General features: G+C 41.8%; 1 protein-coding gene across 9 annotated transcripts in view; it reads left to right on the top strand.

The window, feature by feature from the left end:
• The first annotated feature begins 613 nt into the window (after positions 1–613).
• ACBD4 (acyl-CoA binding domain containing 4) overlaps positions 614–21,525 on the top strand; it is a 454,150-nt gene continuing 433,238 nt past the window's right edge. For 3 of the 9 annotated variants that reach the window (XR_013594975.1, XM_078645127.1, XM_078645130.1), the window contains exons 1-4: positions 614–721; positions 12,417–12,512; positions 15,151–15,271; positions 15,385–15,469. Coding sequence is in view for 6 of the 9 variants with exons in the window: in XM_078645127.1 (XP_078501253.1) it covers positions 12,431–12,512; positions 15,151–15,271; positions 15,385–15,469 (288 nt within the window). In the remaining 3 variants the exon portion in view is untranslated. Of the gene's footprint in view, positions 722–11,247; positions 11,342–12,309; positions 12,513–15,150; positions 15,272–15,384; positions 15,470–21,525 lie in introns of those variants that run through there. The other 6 variants (XR_013594976.1, XR_013594977.1, XM_078645131.1 and 3 more) reach the window with 5 other exon arrangements.

Below are 21,525 nucleotides of genomic sequence, written 5' to 3'. Positions count from 1 at the left end.
CACACCACTCTCTGTCTCATGTTGTGGCTACAACAGTTGGCATGTTGGTTGGAAAAGCAAAGACGAGACCATAAATGCCAATCGAGCCGATTCAGGCAGGAGACTCTAAATTTTTTAAGCTCAAAATTGCTTTTTTAGGCTGTCTCGCACTTGAAATTGCCTCTATTTCAAAAGAAGTTAATGGGGAGAAATACATTCGTCCGAATATTTTTTTTTCAATCTCCCACTTTAAAAATGTTGCCATGTAGGAAAGTCTGAGTCTTTTTCCAGCACAGATTTCTAGCCCAATACTCTAAAAATAGCACAGTCGTTTTTAAAATAACGTAATATTTGGGAGCCGCAAATATTATCGTTTTCTTGCACAACTGGAAATAATGTAGTTCAATTTTACAAGATCCAGTCAATCTCTCAACACTGCCAATCACTCGTTGAGGGATAGGCTGATACAGTTATAAACATCAAAAGCACGTGGGACGCTACAGCCAATGAGCACTTCGGAATACTGTGCAGCTGTTAGAATTGGCTGCGGGGGTCACCAAAGCTCCAATCATAGGTCAGTTTACACATTACAAGTCGCTCCGGCTCCCAGACGAATCCTACAATATGTTCAACGATGACGATTGGCTGTCAAGAAACCCGGAACTAATGATTAGGGCTAAGTGGTGGCTGGCTGCCTTGAAGCTCTAATAACGGTGGTGGACTGAATTTCCAGAGGGTCCGTGTAAGTAGCGGACAGGTGGCACCCCCTTCGTCCTACTCTCACGTACCCTTGTCGAACGTTTAGTCCTATCGCTGACAGAACTGCAGGGCTTTCTGTGACCACATACAGCGTTTATGTTTTTAATCCCACCTGCAGAGGAGGTCTCACCAAATGCCCAATGAGATTCGTGAATGCTAAGTACCTTGAAGTGGCAAGGCAATTTTAAAAACGTTCCAAAAACAACAAAACTAGAGCACGCGGATATTCGCCATGTACATTTGAATGCTGTAAGCATAGGATTGCATGATTATGTCCCCATTAAACAGGCCGCGCTGAATATAAAACCAAATAATGTTAAAGGGAAGGAAAAGTTAAAGCGACTTGCAGATAAATGTCAAACACGTATAAATGTCTAACCTAAGTTTTTTTATAATGGAAACACAAATTACAAGTGGCGTACAGAAGAAGTTTTAGGGCGTAAACGCAGATTGGTGAAATAAGTACTATCTAAACGGTGCGTCTTCTTAGCCTAGGCTGACATTTCTTGGAACGATGCATGCTTTTTGTTGTGACAGGTCATTCCATGATCGTCACTGTCCTTTTTTCCATTGTGTGGATTGCTTATTCAAGCATTATGAGGAGTGGTTGGGTGATTAATTTTGTGTATTGTTAGGCTTACTTAATCACTAACCTTTATGTCGTTAATCGTCTAGAAGGATGGTTGTAAAGCTGCGGGCAATAATGTATTGAACGATAGGCGACCGGATAAACTAGAAACGTGTGTCTCCTCTACGCCATCACATTACTTCGGTGCACACCACCTCTCAGTTCCCAAAACTGTGTGAGGGAAGTTCAATTAAGTATATGAAGACCCTGAACTGAGTTTTATCGCATGTTCTTCTCTCATCCCAGTCCATGTGCAGGATTTATACTATCGGATTGCATAAAAGACTTCACCCAGTGAATTAGCACACTAATGTATTCAAGCTAGTGAAAAAATGAAAACGAGCCTTCTTATTTCCTTCCTGCTCTCTGTTCCCTCCGTGTCTTTAGACCCAGCCATCCAAGTGATTGGTGTCTGCCTTTGTTGTTGAAAACCTTTAGTCATGCCCCGCATTGGTATTGTTTCAGTCTTGCCTAACCCAAAAGTCGGCTCTGTCAGTGAGTGGGTTTTAGAAGCCGATATAACAAGCATTTGCAATGCAATAGGGCTCGCATTAGTAAAGTTTGAGGGATTATTATTGTAAATGACAAAGTTTATTTTTTTAATTTTAACTTGTGGAAAATTCTAACTTTGGCATTTACAATGCTAATAGTGTTAATGAGTGGAAATGTGACCCCTTCTGTTTGGACTTGAGCACACATTGCTTCCTATTAAGGATGGCAGTAAATGCACTGTTTTTTATTTAGCTATCTTTGAACAGTACACCGAAGGCTGCAAAAACGTGCACTTATGGTTGAGCGCTACGTTCGCGCGTTTCCTGCCTTTTCATATTTCTGAAGTGGTTTCTGTTCACTGAAACCATATCCTCTTTGCGAGTATACAGGGCAGCTTCCTTTCCCTAGTTTTTTGAATACCTTAAATTATCTTGAAGTACAGTACTTGAACGTATCGTGATATTGTTTTGTACTTTTTATCTTTAGGCTGACCACTGTGCATGTCGTTAACCTTTGATAGATAACAGGTCATTGTAATACAGCATGTACATTGTATGACTTTGATGTACACTTGTGTGCATTGTCGTCCAGTGGTGTGTATGCCTGGTGAAAGTGTGCACTGATGGCTGTTGATGTGTGTGCCTGCTGTGGGTGAGAGTTGCGCTGTATGAGTTGCATTGCGTGAGTGAGTGGCGTTTTGTGAATGAGTGGCGTTGCGTGGCTGAGTGGCGTTGCGTGGGTGAGTGGGGTTGCAAATTTGCATGTGTGTGTGATTGTTAAAGAGTAAATAGGGGGGTGGCGTGGCACTCAATATTAGTGTTCAAAAAGTTCAGATTGTTTGGTACTTTAGGTGCTGGCCGGTCTGCTCCCTCTGCCCTTTGGGGAGTTATTACAATGAAAATAAATGCTGTCTGAATTGACAGTTTGGCCAACCGCACTCTTTTGGGAGAGTTACCTCTTGTAGGGTCCACAATAGTTAAATTCAAGCTCTTTATAAACAAATATCAACGCTGTATTCCAAAGTTCAATTTATGCATTGATCTTTATTTGCTGTAGTTCACTTCGTGAAAAGTAACGTTGTTGCATCACAACTTTATGGAAGTTCATGAGTTATTCTTTTGAAAATGTACATATCAGATAGTTCACATCAAATAATTAATCCACATGCCCAATGCATTTCGTGCTTGGAAGCACTTCATCAGGGGAAATACATTTCTGTGAAGTGAATAAAACGAGGAAAAAATTGGTGGAGGGAAGCAGGTCACAGTCTGCGTTAAAACAAACAATGCGATGTGGTCAAAAATAGCTAAACAATGAATAACAATGTATTAGGTAGAATCAGGAGTAAATAATGCTCAAATGTGGTTTAAATAGTGAAAGAAGTCTAAATTAATCAAAGGGTGCAACAGTTAACCCAAATTCGAGTGTGATTCTAAACACATTTTTAAATGGAAAATACGCGCTGTCCTCAAGCTACTGCATGTCAATTACGCGAGTTGTTTATAAAAATTCCAACTTCCAGCGTCTATACTTTGCATCACAACCGTGCTATGAACTAAAGTTGTTCACTCGTTCTTAACGTTGAAGGTCGCTGTGCTTACACTCACCGGGTAATCGGATTGTAAAGGCGTCTAGTTCAAAACCGCCATTCTCAGCTTCTACCGGGTTAGGATGTTCGCGCATGCGCATTGTGCGCGTAATGTGTATTTATCGGCATGTAACGTCCGTAAATGTGAAGTGGACACAATCTGCCATAAGAAACCAATATTCACAATCGAGTAAAGGGGAATATTCGACATGCTTGGTATAATGTGCTTGCTGGAATATAAACAAATAAAACTTCATTTAAACCAAGTACATGTGTATGATTTCTCGGTAATACGCGCGGCCATCTTAAGATGGTTACTTGTGCTTATAGTGCCTATGTAAACAGCAAATATAACACTATCAGGTGAAATGACTGGGTCCTGTTGAAGTTTGTAAACTCTATCCTTATAACATAAACTCCTACTCAGACCTATTGCTGAATTTTCAATGCAGAAAAAACATGATATAAAAAATGTCAATAAAATTAACGTAGCACAACAAGTATTAGAAAGTCGGAGTTCATGACATTCCTGTGAATTTACAGGAAACAACTGTATTCAAGTCGTTCATTAAGCCCCATGGGGTGGCAGGAATTCAACTTTTTGATCCAAAACATCTCACGTTGGATCAATCTTTTTTTGTTATCGCAGCCTTGTTTAGCAGGAACACACTCCAAAACCAAAAAGCGAATTTGGCTGATGTTGTGACCGTTGGTGATAAAATGTACAGCTACTGGTGCCTTTGTAGATTTGTTCCTTATGGTGCTCTTGTGCTCTGTCATTCGAATTTTAATTTTTCTCTCCGTTTTGCCCACATAGGCCAATCCACACGGGCATTTTACTAGATAAACCACGTTTTTTGAGTCACATGTGGCGTTTGTACGCAAGTTTATAATTTTACCTGTGGTTGGGTGGTTCACAGTGTTACCACGGATAATGTTATTACAATGCCCACAATTGGCACATGGGATTGTGCCCGAAAATTTCTCTTTTTTGTTTGGTATGTCTCTTTCAATGAGGTCTTTTATATTCCTTGATCTTTGATAAGCGAATAATGGTTTGTTGAAAATTCCTTTAAAATCAGGCTCTTTTTCGATCATCTCCCAATTTTTCAAAATAGTTTTCTTGATTTGATTACTTGAGTTTGAAAATTTTGATACGAATACTGGTCTGTTCTGGTTTGTTTCCTTATTCTTGATTTTTAACAGTTCCTCTCTTGGGATAGCTTGTGTTCTGGCTCTTGCTTCTTCTAGAATTGTCGCTGGATATTTCCTTTCTCTGAATTTTGTGATCATTGATTCTGCGTTCCTTTCAAAAATTTGATTAGTTGATGAAACAAATTTCATCAACTAATCAAATTTTTGAAAGGAAGAATAAGGAAACAAACCAGAACAGACCAGTATTCGTATCAAAATTTTCAAACTCAAGTAATCAAATCAAGAAAACTATTTTGAAAAATTGGGAGATGATCGAAAAAGACCCTGATTTTAAAGGAATTTTCAACAAACCATTATTCGCTTATCAAAGATCAAGGAATATAAAAGACCTCATTGAAAGAGACATACCAAACAAAAAAGAGAAATTTTCGGGCACAATCCCATGTGCCAATTGTGGGCATTGTAATAACATTATCCGTGGTAACACTGTGAACCACCCAACCACAGGTAAAATTATAAACTTGCGTACAAACGCCACATGTGACTCAAAAAACGTGGTTTATCTAGTAAAATGCCCGTGTGGATTGGCCTATGTGGGCAAAACGGAGAGAAAAATTAAAATTCGAATGACAGAGCACAAGAGCACCATAAGGAACAAATCTACAAAGGCACCAGTAGCTGTACATTTTATCACCAACGGTCACAACATCAGCCAAATTCGCTTTTTGGTTTTGGAGTGTGTTCCTGCTAAACAAGGCTGCGATAACAAAAAAAGATTGATCCAACGTGAGATGTTTTGGATCAAAAAGTTGAATTCCTGCCACACCATGGGGCTTAATGAACGACTTGAATACAGTTGTTTCCTGTAAATTCACAGGAATGTCATGAACTCTGACTTTCTAATACTTGTTGTGCTACGTTAATTTTATTGACATTTTTTATATCATGTTTTTTCTGCATTGAAAATTCAGCAATAGGTCTGAGTAGGAGTTTATGTTATAAGGATAGAGTTTACAAACTTCAACAGGACCCAGTCATTTCACCTGATAGTGTTATATTTGCTGTTTACATAGGCACTATAAGCACAAGTAACCATCTTAAGATGGCCGCGCGTATTACCGAGAAATCATACACATGTACTTGGTTTAAATGAAGTTTTATTTGTTTATATTCCAGCAAGCACATTATACCAAGCATGTCGAATATTCCCCTTTACTCGATTGTGAATATTGGTTTCTTATGGCAGATTGTGTCCACTTCACATTTACGGACGTTACATGCCGATAAATACACATTACGCGCACAATGCGCATGCGCGAACATCCTAACCCGGTAGAAGCTGAGAATGGCGGTTTTGAACTAGACGCCTTTACAATCCGATTACCCGGTGAGTGTAAGCACAGCGACCTTCAACGTTAAGAACGAGTGAACAACTTTAGTTCATAGCACGGTTGTGATGCAAAGTATAGACGCTGGAAGTTGGAATTTTTATAAACAACTCGCGTAATTGACATGCAGTAGCTTGAGGACAGCGCGTATTTTCCATTTAAAAATGTGTTTAGAATCACACTCGAATTTGGGTTAACTGTTGCACCCTTTTATTAATTTAGACTTCTTTCACTATTTAAACCACATTTGAGCATTATTTACTCCTGATTCTACCTAATACATTGTTATTCATTGTTTAGCTATTTTTGACCACATCGCATTGTTTGTTTTAACGCAGACTGTGACCTGCTTCCCTCCACCAATTTTTTCCTCGTTTTATTCACTTCACAGAAATGTATTTCCCCTGATGAAGTGCTTCCAAGCACGAAATGCATTGGGCATGTGGATTAATTATTTGATGTGAACTATCTGATATGTACATTTTCAAAAGAATAACTCATGAACTTCCATAAAGTTGTGATGCAACAACGTTACTTTTCACGAAGTGAACTACAGCAAATAAAGATCAATGCATAAATTGAACTTTGGAATACAGCGTTGATATTTGTTTATAAAGAGCTTGAATTTAACTATTGTGGGCCCTACAAGAGGTAACTCTCCCAAAAGAGTGCGGTTGGCCAAACTGTCAATTCAGACAGCATTTATTTTGATTGTTAAAGAGTACACGGATATGCTGGGGTCCAGCTGGAGGGAGTACACAGACATGCTTGTGGTTAAGAGTGGCACTGCGTGGCTGCGTGGCGCTGCGTGGGTGAGTAGAGCTGCGTGGGTTAGATTGGCGTTGCGTGGCTGAGTGGACTTGCGTGGGTGTGATTTGCGGTGCGTAGGTGAGAATTGTGCTGCGTGGGTGAGAGTTGCGCTGTATGAGTTGGGTTGTGTGAGTGAGTGGCGTTTTGTGAATGAGTGGCGTTGCGTGGCTGAGTGGGGTTGCGTGGGTGAGAGTGAAGCTGCATGGATGAGTAGCGCTTCATGGGTGAGTGTGGCGCTGCGTGGGTGAGTAGAGCTGCGTGGGTGAATTTGGCGTTGCATGGCTGAGTGGCGTTTGTTCATATTAGCCGTTTTTTAACAAGAAATACTTTATTTAGGTGCTTGAAGCAAAAGGAGGACAAAGAACTAACTGTGACTCTCGAGGTGCAGTTCATTAGTGCGCACTGTGGTTACAGCCGACCCGGGAAGCGAGGCTGGGCCTGCGGGCCTGAATAAGTGACGGGAGTCCAGTAGCATGTGGTTACAGCAGAGCCGGGAAGCGAGGCAATAAAAGGGTGCACAGATTAAGCGAGGCAGGGCCTGCGGCCCTGAATAAGTGACGGGCGTCCAGTAGCATGTGGTTACAGCAGAGCCGGGAAGCGAGGCAGGGCCTGCGGCCCTGAATAAGTGACGGCGGGGGGCGGGGCAGCGGAAGCCTTTGATCATAGCTTCAATTGTGGATGTGGCAGCGAAGCCTTTGATGTGCCAAATGCTGCTGGCAGGGGGAAGGATCGTGCAAGCTCGTCCACGAGGAGCTTGTCACGTGATTCTATTTCTCGTGAACTGTTGGGAATCCAGCTTGAAGAGAGCCAATCAGCTGCCTGAATAGAGCCTTTGGCGAAAGAAGCAGATCAGCGACATAAGGGCTCACCCCTGTTTTCTATTTCTGCGAAATAGAAAAGGGGCGAGCCCTAAATGACAAAGTTTTTATTTTTTTATTTTAACTTGTGGAAAATTCTAACTTTGGCATTTACAATGCTAATAGTGTTAATTAGTGGAAATGTGACACCTTCAGTTTGGACTTGAGCACACATTGCTTCCTATTAAAGATGGCAGTAAATGCACTGTTTTTTATTTAGCTATCTTTGAACAGTACACCGAAGGCTGCAAAAACTTGCACTTATGGTTGAGCGCTATGTTCGCGCGTTTCCTGCCTTTTAATATTTTTGAAGTGGTTTCTGTTCACTGAAACCATATCCTGTTTGCGAGTATACAGGGCAGCTTCCTTTCCCTAGTTTTTCGAATACCTTAAATTATCTTGAAGTACAGTACTTGAACGTATTGTGATATTGTTTTGTACTTTTTATCTTTAGGCTGACCACTGTGCATGTCGTTAACCTTTGATAGATAACAGGTCATTGTAATACAGCATGTACATTGTATGACTTTGATGTACACTTGTGTGCATTGTCGTCCGGTGGTGTGTATGCCTGGTGAAACTGTGCACTGATGGCTGTTGATGTGAGTGTGTGTGCCTGTTGTGGGTGAGAGTTGCGCTGTATGAGTTGCGTGAGTGAGTGGCGTTTTGTGAATGAGTGGCGTTGCGTGGCTGAGTGGCGTTGCGTGGGTGAGTGGGGTTGCAAATTTGCATGTGTGTGTGATTGTTAAAGAGTACACGGATATGCTGGGGTCCAGCTGGAGGGAGTACACAGACATGCTTGTGGTTTAGAGTGGCACTGCGTGGCTGAGTGGCGCTGCGTGGGTGAGTAGAGCTGCGTGGGTGAGATTGGCGTTGCATGGCTGAGTGGCATTTGTTCATATTAGCCGTTTTTGAACAAGAAATACTTTATTTAGGTGCTTGAAGCAAATGGAGGACAAAGAACTGGTGTTACTAGACCTCTCCGCGGCGTTTGACACCGTGTGTCATAAACAACTACTGTCGCGGTTGAGAGATTCTGGCATCCAGGGCACAGCTCTTACCTGGTTTGCCTCCTTCCTGTCAGGAAGGACACAGAGAGTGCAGCTGGGTGAATTAGTCTCCACAGCAGTGGCAACATCGTGCGGAGTGCCGCAGGGGTCAGCCTTGTCACCGCTGCTGTTCAATATATACCTACAACCACTGATTGCCCTCCTGAATCAAATGGATTGTCAGGTATACAACTATGCTGATGACACCCAAATCCTCATCCAAATGGATGAGGTCCCTGGGGTGTCCACAAGGTTGCAAAACATCCTTAAGCACATAACTAACTGGATGTCACTAAATTCTCTAAAAATCAACCCTGACAAGACCGAGGTTCTACCTATTACTTTGGCGGGCAGCCCTTGGCATGATGGGTTTTGGCCCTTAGAACTCGGTCCTCCCCCAGTACCTGCAGCGACGGTTAAGAGTCTAGGTATCCATGTGGATGATAAGCTATCCATGCGGAAGCAAGTTAGTATGGTGGTCGGAACCTGTGTGGGACTATTACGTCAGCTCAGGAAAATCGCACCACTCTTGTCATTTTCAACCTTGAGACAGGCGGTTTCCGCAATGATACTCTCAAGGTTGGATTATGGCAACTCGCTCTACATAGGATTGCCCCAAAAACTTCTCAGCAAACTCCATGTGGTGATGAACGACGCCGCTCGTCTCATCTTTAAGAAACCTAGGCACTCGCACGCGTCCCCACTTCTACGCCAGCTACATTGGCTGCCGGTGAGACAGAGAGTGCTCTTTAAGGGGCTATGCATTGCTCATAAGTCACTTTATGGTAAGGCCCCAGGATACATCAAGACCCGTCTAACTCCATACATACCGGGCAGGGCATTAAGATCTGCTGATGCCTCTCGTCTCACCCAACCACGCGCTAGATTAGTTACGGTGGGCGGACGTGCGATATCAAATACTCTCCCTGCAGTATGGAACAATTTGCCGACCGATTTGCGGAGGGAGTCTAATTTGTTGGCCTTCCGCAAGAAGCTAAAAACTCTGCTATATCAGGATGCCTGGGCGGGGTTGTAAGGCTGGCGGTAATACTTGAAATCTGTCTGTTTGTGCTCAAATTAGGAATCTAGCGATGCTACCTGGACAAGCGCTTAGAGACCCCTCGGTATAACGCGCTATATAAATCGAATAAAATAAATAATAATAAATAAATAAGCTAACTGTGACTCTCGAGGTGCATTTCATTAGTGCGCACTGTGGTTACAGCAGAGCCGGGAAGCGAGGCAGGGCCTGCGGCCCTGAATAAGTGACGGGAGTCCAGTAGCATGTGGTTACAGCAGAGCCGGGAAGCGAGGCAATAAAAGGGTGCATGGATTAAGCGAGGCAGGGCCTGCGGCCCTGACTAAGTGACGGGCGTCCAGTAGCATGTGGTTACAGCAGAGCCGGGAAGCGAGGCAGGGCCTGCGGCCCTGAATAAGTGACGGCGGGGGGCGGGGCAGCGGAAGCCTTTGATGTGCCAAATGCTGCTGGCAGGGGGAAGGATCGTGCAAGCTCGTCCACGAGGAGCTTGTCACAAGATTCTATTTCTTGTGAACTGTTGGGAATCCGGCTTGAAGAGAGCCAATCAGCTGCCTGAATAGAGCTTTGGGGAAAGAAGCAGATCAGCGACATAAGGGCTCACCCCTGTTTTCTATTTCTGCGAAATAGAAAAGGGGCGAGCCCTAAAAATGTGCGAGCCTTCAGCATAAAACATGGAACCAACATCTGCAAACTAACCCGATCAGAACAAATACAGTTGCGGTGGACGGAGTTGGAAACTACTGAGATGTAGTTTTAGTTGTGGTGAAGTTAAGCTACTGAATTGTAGTATTTCGAGCTACATAAAGTTCTTATTCTTCGGCGACATCCATCTGTACTTCAGCAGACCCCTGAAAAAAAAAAAATCGCTATCCTGCTCCCTGGATGTTCACCTTTTTTTGACAACAGTTGTTTTAGTGAGTCCAATATACTTCAGGATGCGCATTGTTTCGAGGGTGGCAGCATGTAATGCTATTTAATGTGTTCCTGTTTAGGCAGGATTCGAGCCTGTATTAGGGAATGTATTAACACTATGTGTTTCCTTCATGTTGCAGGTATCAGTCTGTTGTCAGCGAGTACGCTGCTTCACTGATGTTCCTGTGTTTTGGGATGAGCTGCATTCTTTTACTGTTAGGTCTTCTTTTTGCCTCCTTCTCTTTAGGAGCGTCCCTTGTCTCCTTTGTGTTTAAAATCCCTGATAGGAAGTTGTAAACGTACTAGTGAGAGTAGGCAGTTATGTCTTGAATGTTTTTTTTTCTCTAAGAAGAGTGGTAGAAGTTATTTTTTGAGGAGGACATTAGCACCCTTTAGGACCAAATCCTAATAGGTGTGCACTAGGGACACTACTATTTCGAGGGACCAGAAGGAAGTGTGGGGAGAAGCGAAACATCGTAACCTGAGTCGAGACAATCTCCCTCAGAAGTGTAGGGACAAAAATGGTAGAGAAAGAATTAATCATAAAGTATAGCTGAGTGACTCTGTCTTCTTTTTTTTTCTTGCAATCAGAATGGTACACTCGCTACTTTCTGAGAACCAATCGTGGAACAGCTCGACTTTTCCCTCACCAGACCTTGTAGGCGCTTACAAGCCAATTCTGAGGGTAAGTACGTTGTGTCCTGATTTCATCCAGAATAGTCTTTCATGGAGACTTCGTCCTACTCCATACTGGCTCTATGGAAGAAAAAAGCAGTGCGTTTTGTCTTAAGTTAAAAACCCTACGTCAGGGTCTCCTCTCTGGCAGGTATCTTGGCTAATCAGTGGCTGCTATGAAGTGAGAGTGGCTATGTCCTAGGTTTTTCAATCTTCCAGACTTCTTGGTGTAGCTCAGCCACAGCACCACTGACGCCTTTAGTATGTGTAGATGATTGAGCCCTTCCCAACTTGATTCCTCCTCAACGTGGGTTAAAATTCCTGGTTCAAGCGGAAGAAAACCGCAAATATCCTTTTTGTCACTGTGAGACAAATGAAAATGTTTGTTTTCAATACAAGCTCGTGGGAATCTAATTCAGTATCTTTGGTTCAGAACATTTTAAACCAGTATCTTCAGATAAGTAGACATGCTTGTATGAGAAAAATCTATCTGTGGAATGTTTCCACTATGTTGTCCTGCGATGGAAGTTCTCGACGGAATTAAGCATTTCGTCTACAAATCGTTCTTGCCCTAAATTCTAAATCAGACCCTAACATTTTGTTCTGTAACTCGGGTCCTATTGCTGTACATTAAGGGAATGAGGTGAGGAATGCATAATTGTATGTTGCTCTGAGTAACGCATGATTAAATGAACTGAACTTTTAGGTCTATATCTGCTTCACAAAGGAACATTCCCTCAGCTAACAGATAAACAGTCACATTACACTGTGCCTGTTCCCTCCTCGCTCAGCTTAACAGCTATGATTTGTATGCAGTTGATAAAAGCTGCACACGGGGGACAAAGAGCACACACTCGCATGCCTGGGAAGCTCAAAGGTTCCAGTTTTGTACTTGTGTTTGTCGCCAAGTACTTTTATCAGTAAATGTTATCAGGTTATGACCCTAAATACAGTCTATCTAGAGTAAACAGAAGAGACAAAGTGCATCATTCGTTGTCTTGCGAGACCTGCACAGTTGGGTCAGCCTGTTGCTCGTGCTCCTGCTATTACTGCATGCATTGAATCATTACTGTTCTTGTTCTCAGGATCTACCCAAGCCATGCTGAAAATCCAGGATGGATCAGAACATCAAAAACAGTTCCAAGCTGCAGTGGACGTTATACAGCATTTACCCAAGAATGGTGAGTCCAAGCCAGAGCTGCAAGAACTGGGGTTCCATGTTGATAAGTAGAGTACAGAGCGACAAGCAGAAGCTTTGTGTTGAAGTAGTTTTGTCATATAGATAACATGTGCAGGGGTGTGGAATTTATTAAAATATCTACTTGTCCATGGGGCAGGTTGCTTCATAAATCTACTTGTCCTGTAACAAAATCCACTTGTCCCTTTGGTGCCATGTTGTTCGGTGACAAATTATGGCCGCAATCTCATTATATAAGAGCTCTTATATAGCCTCTTGGATTATGCCAGGGCTCATACCATAGTAGTGTTTGAATACTAGCAATCCCTTTATATTGCCACGTTTCGGCAGATCTACATACTGGGACTGAAGGTAGTGGTAAGCAATAGTTCCAGGGTTGGAATGCCCTGTTGAGTCTGTGCAAACCTACTATCTTGCATGTTTTAAGGGTGTTCAGCAACTCTTCTCTAATATTTCCCCATACTGAGAAATGTTGGAAATTTACTCCTGATAATGGCAAGCGTAAACCTTCTTCCAGAGTTGGGGAAACAGTGGTTGGAGGAAAAATGAACTTGCAAACAATCAGGTTTTCGCATGAGCAAATCTACACATGCATATTTGCTCATGCTAAAATTCAGTTCACAAATATTTTCTAGGAGTACAATTTCTTGCCCTACTACTGTAAATTCTTGTGAATTTACAAAAGCCATATAGCTGCACTTATTTCAAGGACATATAACAAGGGTGCACTTTTGAGACTTTCTTTAATAATTGGGCCACTAATTTGGTCTGGCGTTAACCATAACCTTTTGTGTTTATTAAAATTGTCTCTCTCTGTATCGGCTGGCTTCACTGTGAGTGACCGTATTCTGCACCTTTCACAAGGAGCATATCGGCACACAAAGTAGTTTTGTTCAGAGCCAATAACTAATGAGGCAATGCGTGCTTTTTTGAGTCCCAAAACAATTTTTGCTTTTGCCAATGTTTGTTATAATGGTGAGGGCCCGGCAGATCTCAAATCAGTAAGGTTTTATAAAAACCATGCCAAAACAAGTCACGCATTGACAAAACTAAAAAGCTGACCACCAATTTCAGACCTACTGGCTTTGCCAATGCTTGTTTATTTTTATGTTTCCCATAACCTTATGGAAACTGGTTAAACTGATTTTCCAAAAGGAATATTTTTGGTAAATACTAGCATGCATCAAAACATTTTACTAAATGATGCTGCAAAGAGATGGTACCTGAAAATGTACAGTAGTTTAGCAAAATGGTTTTTTTCCGTACTTTCATTTTTTAGGAACATTTTATATTGAAAGCAAAGGATCATTAATCTTGCTTTCAAGCTTCTGCAAATATTGGCATCTAATCAGAGAACATTTTGGCAGCATTATGCATAGCCTCATATTGCTAAACTTTGAAACCATGTGTACACACTTCTATACTGGAGCCACTGTCAGTATTGCAGTCAGAATTTACATTTACTTACACCACTGCCTAATAATAAAGGCTTTAAATTAATGAACCATACATACAAGTTTGGACAGCATTAACAAATACACACAAACATTAACTTAACTGCATGCATTGCCCTTCCCTGACCCTTAATGTGGCACTGCAATCTGGCAGCCAATGGGTTTGTGCTTCAGGGGGTTGGGCCTACTTGTCCCAAGGACAAAATACAAAGTAAAACTTGTTGCCCTTGACCCCAAACAGTATGTCCTGGGCGTCAGGCTATAGGAATTCCACATCCCTGCATGTGTCAAGTTCTTCATGGGGATGTATTAATCACACCCTGTGTCAAGTTGCTGAGTTCGGTATATCACAGCAACGTCACACAGTTCACCATTGTTGGGTTCCACATTGAGTGTATTGACAGTGGTATCTTCAAATGGCAGAGTTCCCCACATCACAGCATTATATGTGGTGTATGTATGACACAGACCTAGCCCAAAGACAGCAGACTGCAGAGCAGGGTGAAAAGCACAGGCAGTCCAAGACTGATTGGGGGTAGCAGGGTTCTTGGAGCAGAAGTGTGCCCTGACTGTTTTTGTATCGTGAAATGGTGCTCTTGAAAGAGAACCATCTTATCACACAGATCCATAGTAGTGGGGTTTCAAATTGAGGTGCAGTAATCTCAGTGTGCTTAACTGGCAGCATTCTACATATATAGACTGAGCTACAGACGAATTGGAGGCCTCAGTACCAAGATAGTAGTTTTGTACTGAGGTGCAGTCACATGCTTTGTTACTGGTCAGGACTTTGGTTCAGAGCTTTGTGTGATCCTACTACCAATGACCAAGAAGCCATTCTGTAATAAGCACAGTGACTGATTTCTGTTACAAGCAATGTTGTAAATTCGGCTACGGTGGGCATAACAGAAGAATATTATGGTCGAAATTTGTGCATATTAGCTGAACTTTATGACGTTCTGTCGCTAGAATAGTAGGCCAGCTGTGGGGTCAAAAGTTAGGCATGTAATTAAATATGTGAGGATCTTCTGCCTTGCAATAAAACTCGTCTACCTGGTCTGAAGTGAGGTTCATGCAAGCTAGGTCGTTGGGGAATTGCTTTTTTGAATTAATTCAGTATTTTGGAAGCTTAAATCTATCTTATGTTTTGTCTCTGTGATTTCTACATAGGTCCATATCGTCCTTCCTATGAGGTTATGTTGCGGTTTTACAGCTACTATAAGCAGGCCACCCTAGGGCCCTGCAATATCCCGAGGCCTGGCTTTTGGGACCCGATTGGTCGCTACAAATGGTAAGATATGCTGTCCGTGATGTCAGAACTATTGTGCTACACATTCCTAGGGCAGTGATACATTTATTTCTTCCCTATACACCATTATATTGGCATGTTTTGGTTCTTTCCAGGGATGCCTGGAAGGCATTGGGTAGTCTGAGTCAGGACGAGGCCATGGCAGCATACATTCGGGAGATGAAGAGAGTTGCTCAGAAGGTACTGTTTTCGTTTTGCTTATGATTTGATTTATATATTTGTAGGGCGCAGGCAAATACTCGGAGGCGCCTAGGCGTTAAGTGACAGGGTTAGGGTATAAAACACACCACAAAATGCAACATTTACTAGTGCTATGACAGTGACTCTAAATCATCAATATGTATAAGCTGCATACAAGGAGAGACACTTAAGTCAATTAATAAAAAGGATGGACAGAGCAGGTCTATTCTCATTGGAAGGTCATGGGATGAGACTGAAGCGAGGAAAACTAATGGGCAGCACTAGACGATATGCTTTCAAACAAGGGTTAATGAACGTATGTATTAACCTCTCTTAACATGTGGTGTATATATAGAATCAGTACATTTATGCATGTAATCTAAGACAAGTAGAAAGAACCAGTAATAATGAAAAGGATTGAGAAAAAGGGGGATTCCATGCATTTGTCAGAAGGTGCTATTGAAGGAGGCAGGCGGAATAAAACATGGAGGTTATCATCTGTCTGCCTGTTTTCTAAGTCTGTAACTTGGCACTTGCATAGAGATCTTTTAGGATCAATCAGCTTGTTTTATTTAATTTAGAGCACCCTACAATTGGCCACATTGGCAAGCGTTACTCTCAGATTTGCAGGCCTCTTGGCCAGCCCCTTTTATTAGCAATCATTCTGAAAAATGCTTTCCATGTGGTTAACTTATAGCGATGTCAGAAGATAATTTGAATTTTGCCTGTGATTGTGTAGCCCCTTATGATATCAGAAATCATTACCACAAGTTTGACTATTATTAACTCTTTGCTTAGAAGTAAGCAATACAATGATTGGCAGTTGTTGGTTAAACTATTGTATGTTAACTATTCATGTAACTTTTATTGTCAAGCGCTATACATGTTGCTTTTTGGCTACTTCATAGCATGTCTAGTTCGGGGTACAATGCGTCTTTTATGGTATCTCCGTGATTCGGCTTCTGATTTTGTCAACGTGGGTTCCATTTCTTCGTCTACAAGTGACTTGGTGTTTGGTAGTCAAGATGTTGATACTGACAAGGCTCGTGAACACTCTTCGTTGAGGGCTTGTTGTGTTTTGGTTCTTTGGATGAACCTGATGCCCTGTGAAAATTAAAGGGGAGAAGGAGTTTAGAGGAGGCTGACGGTTTCCTGAAGAACATGGTCTGCATTTCTTTTTTTAATCATAAACTGTTCGCATTTGTTTAGATTTTTTCATTGTCCTTCCATTGAGTCTCTTCAGTTTTACTGTTTAGAGACGAATCAAGGTGGATTGTTTGTTGCTTTGTGCTCCAGATGAGATATAGCCAGAAGCCTGTGTCTGGGAATTCTTGTGTGAAGTCCCCCAGAATGCATTGGCAAGTAGTACATATTACCCTAACGTAAATTCTCATCTCCTCAAGCAACTAGTGATCGTAATGATTTGTAGTACTAGTTCAAAAAAGTATTGACATAGCTTTGCTGTCGTGTGTATCCTCTGAAGTTTTGTCATCCTCTCCTTAAAATAATAAATGTTTTAAAGACCTGAACCTCTAAACTAGGCGTGTCTGCTTTTCCCAGTCCCTACCTACCTCTCAAAACATCTGCAATAAGCTGTCATCATTTTTTATTTTTAAAATTCATTCGATTCATACATTAATTGCTGCAGCTCTGTCAGCATCAGAATATGTTCAAGAATGCAATTCTATGCTCGAGACAGCCACATTTCTGTTCTCATTCAACCTTCCTGAAAAGCAATACTGGAAGTCTCTCTGTGAGAACTAAAATCTGCTAAAATCTGGCTTACCACTGGACCCCGGCCCAATCTGATCTGCCACCAACTCCTCTCCTCAATGATAAATAACCATCTGCAATTTTATGAAAATCTCATCAGTAGGCTTTGTGCTAGACACCTGGTAAAGGAGAGCACCCCCCCCCCCCAAGGAACAATACTGTATCTCAAAGAAACAGTACCTGTGGAAAGGGTATTGAGAAAGTTGTGACCCAGTAGTTCTAAGAATATCTGAAGGAAAATAATAACCTTGATAAGTATTAGTTTATTTTTTTCCAAAATCACAATACAGAATTGGCCTCACTAATGGCATTGGAGGATTGGAGTGTCACCCAATGGCAGTGATCCTGGCTTCCCAACCTCTGCCAGGGTTGTTCCATAAACAACTGAAAACCTGGCACTTCGGGCACTCCTATCCGTAGATTCTGTTCTTGGTGCTTAAAGATTTCTGTTGCATGTTTGTTCTTTGTGTTTAAAGACTTCCGCTGGATGTTTGTCTTTCCCACGTTGTCATGTTTGGCGCCTTGATGCCCTTGGGCTAAGTTGCGCCTTATAAGACCCAAAAAATAATAATAAATCCTTTTCGTTCTCTCTGAAGCTTTTGGTACTGTTGATCATAAGAACTTCAATAAATCTAAAGCAATAGGTATAGGTAAAACAATATTGGAATGGTTTGTCTTTTCTCTACGCTTTCACTAAGAGGGCCAAGCTCTCTCTCTACCTTCCCATTTGAAGACTGTATGATAACATCCAGAGTACTGCAGGGGTCCACCTTATTGCCACTTTTTATCAATTAATATATTTAGTCTTTAGGTTGCAAAGTCCACTTATATGCAGACACATCATATTACACCTAGATCAACTCTTTGAATCGGTTTCAATCTCCCTTCAGATGGTTTGAAGGTATTTCAGTGCTGGATGGCTTAACATTTCTTAAAATTAAATTCTAATAAAAACAGAGTTAATAGTCTTTGAAAAAACTCTGATCATTCGAAAACAGGTTGCCAATGATCATGGAATCCCCTGCCTTTCCAGCACCGAAAGTAAAATTTCGACAAATTGTAATTGATACGGTTGTCTCTGTCTCCCCAAAACCTGTCTCTACTGCATGATGGAGTTAAACACTCCTGGTACTTAAGCACACTAAAAAAGTTGCAATCTGATATCCACTCTCTAAAAAGAAACAATAATGAAATAGGATCTATCATCGAGGAACACCTCATCAGTCGCTATCTGCAAAATCTTTATTGAAACCCACTTTGGAAGGCAAAAGGAATTATAACAACCAACTGTGGCTAACCTTTAATAAGCTCAGTTGTCAAACACATCAAAGTAAGTTTTTGGAGTTCATAAAAGGCCTGGACACTCCAAAAGCCTAACAAAAAGAGAATGGGGTCATCCCTACTTTTTGGATCATTCATATCAATGATTTATACTACAAGAAGGAATCCAACACAGTAATCCTCTCTCTTAGACACACCAAGTGGTCAAACTCGACTAGTCTTGTAAGAAAATGATAATCAGAAACTATCAGCACTAAATCTTGATTCAAGCAATGACTAAGAACTTGTAAGCCTTATGAATTTATGGCCTGCTTTGCAGGGTGCTTTTGTGCTGGTGTTGCCTTCTCCGAGGTTGTGCATATTAAAGTCGCCTAGCATAATGTCTGATGGTATGTTCTCGCTAATTAGATCTTCCAAGAGGGCGATCATATTTTCTGGTTTTTCCAACCTCCTTCTATTTTGGAAGTTGAAGTAAACATTTATCATTAAAATTGACAATTTGTAGGAAGCTGGCTTCGTATACTATACCAAAGTGAGGTATAGTGTGCACATAGTCAAGTGGAACCCCAAAGGTAGGCAGAGGTAAAGTTAGATAGAACCCTACTCTCTATTTGTGGTAGTGTGGTCGAACAGTAAGGCAGTATCAGAGGACTATATTAAGCATGTGTTGTACACACTCAGTCAGCAAATGAATTCACACACACAAAGACTGAACTTCAGACCAATTGTTTTTGTATAAAGATATTCTTTTAGTTATTTTATTTCTAGAACCAAGCAAGCCTGGCTCAGGTAAACAATAACTACTTTACAGTATAAATGCTGCTTGTAAAACACTTCAATTGATAATGTAAATGTACTATGGTTTGACTTACAGTATTTCAGAGAAATGCAATCACTTGTAAATACAATATTGTTATTGTTAGACTTGAATGGGATTTTAAGTAAAATAGCAAGTAAGTTACTTTTGAATTACTTTTATTACTCAGTGCCGTATGACTGGATGCCAGTATTAATCAATGGGGATACCCAGAATCGTGCAGAACCTGGGTACAATAACATGAAGCAATCAGTGGTTCTGCCACAACTCACTTTACAAAGTCAAGTAACTTCAAAGTCATTTTTCCCTTTACTCCATTGGGATATCAATAAATGTTTCTAGAGAAAATTATCTAAACACCTGATATAAGTAACATAACACAAATTAATTGTGGCATACAGTGATTTATTTTAGTCAAAAGAAATGATCGTTCATAGAAAAGCAAGTGCTACACACAATTATATCTAGTGAGGAGTGAGACAAAGTGAAATAACGTGTATAACGTATATACATCAAAACAAATGTATTGGATACAAAAATAAATGACAAAAAACATTCAAGCACGGAGTGAAAAGCAAATATATATTCTCACAGGTACCTAGAATTTTCTTTAAACACTTTGTAATGGTCACTGTGGAATGTACTACTTCTAATTAAGTGTCGATGTTTCGATCCTGGTAAATCTGTGCTATAGTTGAGAATCAAATGCAGGACTTCTTCAGGACAAGACAAAATGAATGGTGTGTAGCCTCTTCAATATGGTTCACAAGGAATCCAAAACGATGGTTCTATTAACACCTTCAATGCTACAGCAATTCATCCCGGATGCTGACCTCCCTTGAATTCCATTGTTCATGACGAGCTCATGAGCAGTGTACTGCATGACGAGCTGAGCTCGTCATGAGCATGGAAGGGGTTAAGGAGCGCTAGCGTCACTCTTTGTGAGTTTTGCTGTTCACCCTATGTGGGAAGGGTATGCCCAGACGTGGGTCCCGTGCTCACTAGGCCACTGGAGTCAAGCTATCTTGGCTGAAGACGGCTGATAGCCAGAAACCGGTCCTAGGATGCTTGATTCCAGTCCAGAGAAGACATGGCTTGGCAGCTCAGGCTGGACTGTTCCCATGAGGCACAGGGTCAAGACTGATTTGCATATGGCCATGTCTGAACTGGGGTGGCTTGGTGAGCAAAATATCGATGGATTAAACCCAGATCTGTGACTGGGGGTGAATGTTTTGCCATTGTGCAACATTCCGTCCATCATCTTGCGAGCCCTTCGAGGATTGATTGACTCACACAGAGAGCAACACTAGAGCTCCTTAAAAGAACCAACTTTTTGGATTCCTTGTGAACCATATCATTCAATAATTTATGTACGTCCTTTTTAAAAATACATTTTATAACCAACTTTATTGAAGTTTTACAACAAGTACATCCATTGTCACAAGCAATTCAAGCAATTCGAGCAGTGCAATGGGAGATATACAAATTCAACATAATCACAGTGAAGAAAAACACAGCATTACACCATTTCCCACTTACCCTGTTGTGCTTATTGGGATATCCTCATGCAGATGCAGCATAAATGATTTTTTTCTGTTGCAACCACCGGTCCACTCCTGTGCACCACCTCAGGTTTTAGGGTATTGTAGGCTGATTCCACAATTGGGCCACATCTCGTTTGGACACCAGATATGCCACCCGACAAGAATCCGCTTAGCGCAAGGGCCCCCCAATTCCTCCACCATCCCAAACAGAGCAGTATGGGGGTTCAACCCAAGGGAACGATCCAAGACCACCGAAAGGTCTCAGCCCACCCCAGCTCAAATGGAACGCAGTGTGGTATAATCCCAGGCCGTGTAAAAGAAGTCAGCCGTGGGAAGCACGCACCTGCACCTGCACAGGCAGCCGGGGTTGAGGGCGACATCGCTGGATGTGGAGTGGGTGATGTAAGTGGTGGGGAGGTAGTTCACTTGGACCATGCGAAAACGTGAGGAAATCATTAGCTGCCGAGGAGCAAGGCAGGCCTCCCTCCAGTCAGTTTCATCCAGGTCTCCAAACCAAGTGACCCACTTCTGGCGAAGGGAATCGAAGCCCTTGGAGGCGCTAAAAATCAGAGACTGATAGATCATAGAGTTTGCTTCCTTCCCCAGATGCCACAGGAAAATGTTAGCCTCAAGTGGGCTAT

The sequence above is a fragment of the Lissotriton helveticus genome, chromosome 5_1, assembly GCF_964261635.1.
Source record: "Lissotriton helveticus chromosome 5_1, aLisHel1.1, whole genome shotgun sequence".
NCBI classification, from domain to species: domain Eukaryota; kingdom Metazoa; phylum Chordata; class Amphibia; order Caudata; family Salamandridae; genus Lissotriton; species Lissotriton helveticus.
This window is presented reverse-complemented; position numbering and strand designations above follow the sequence as displayed.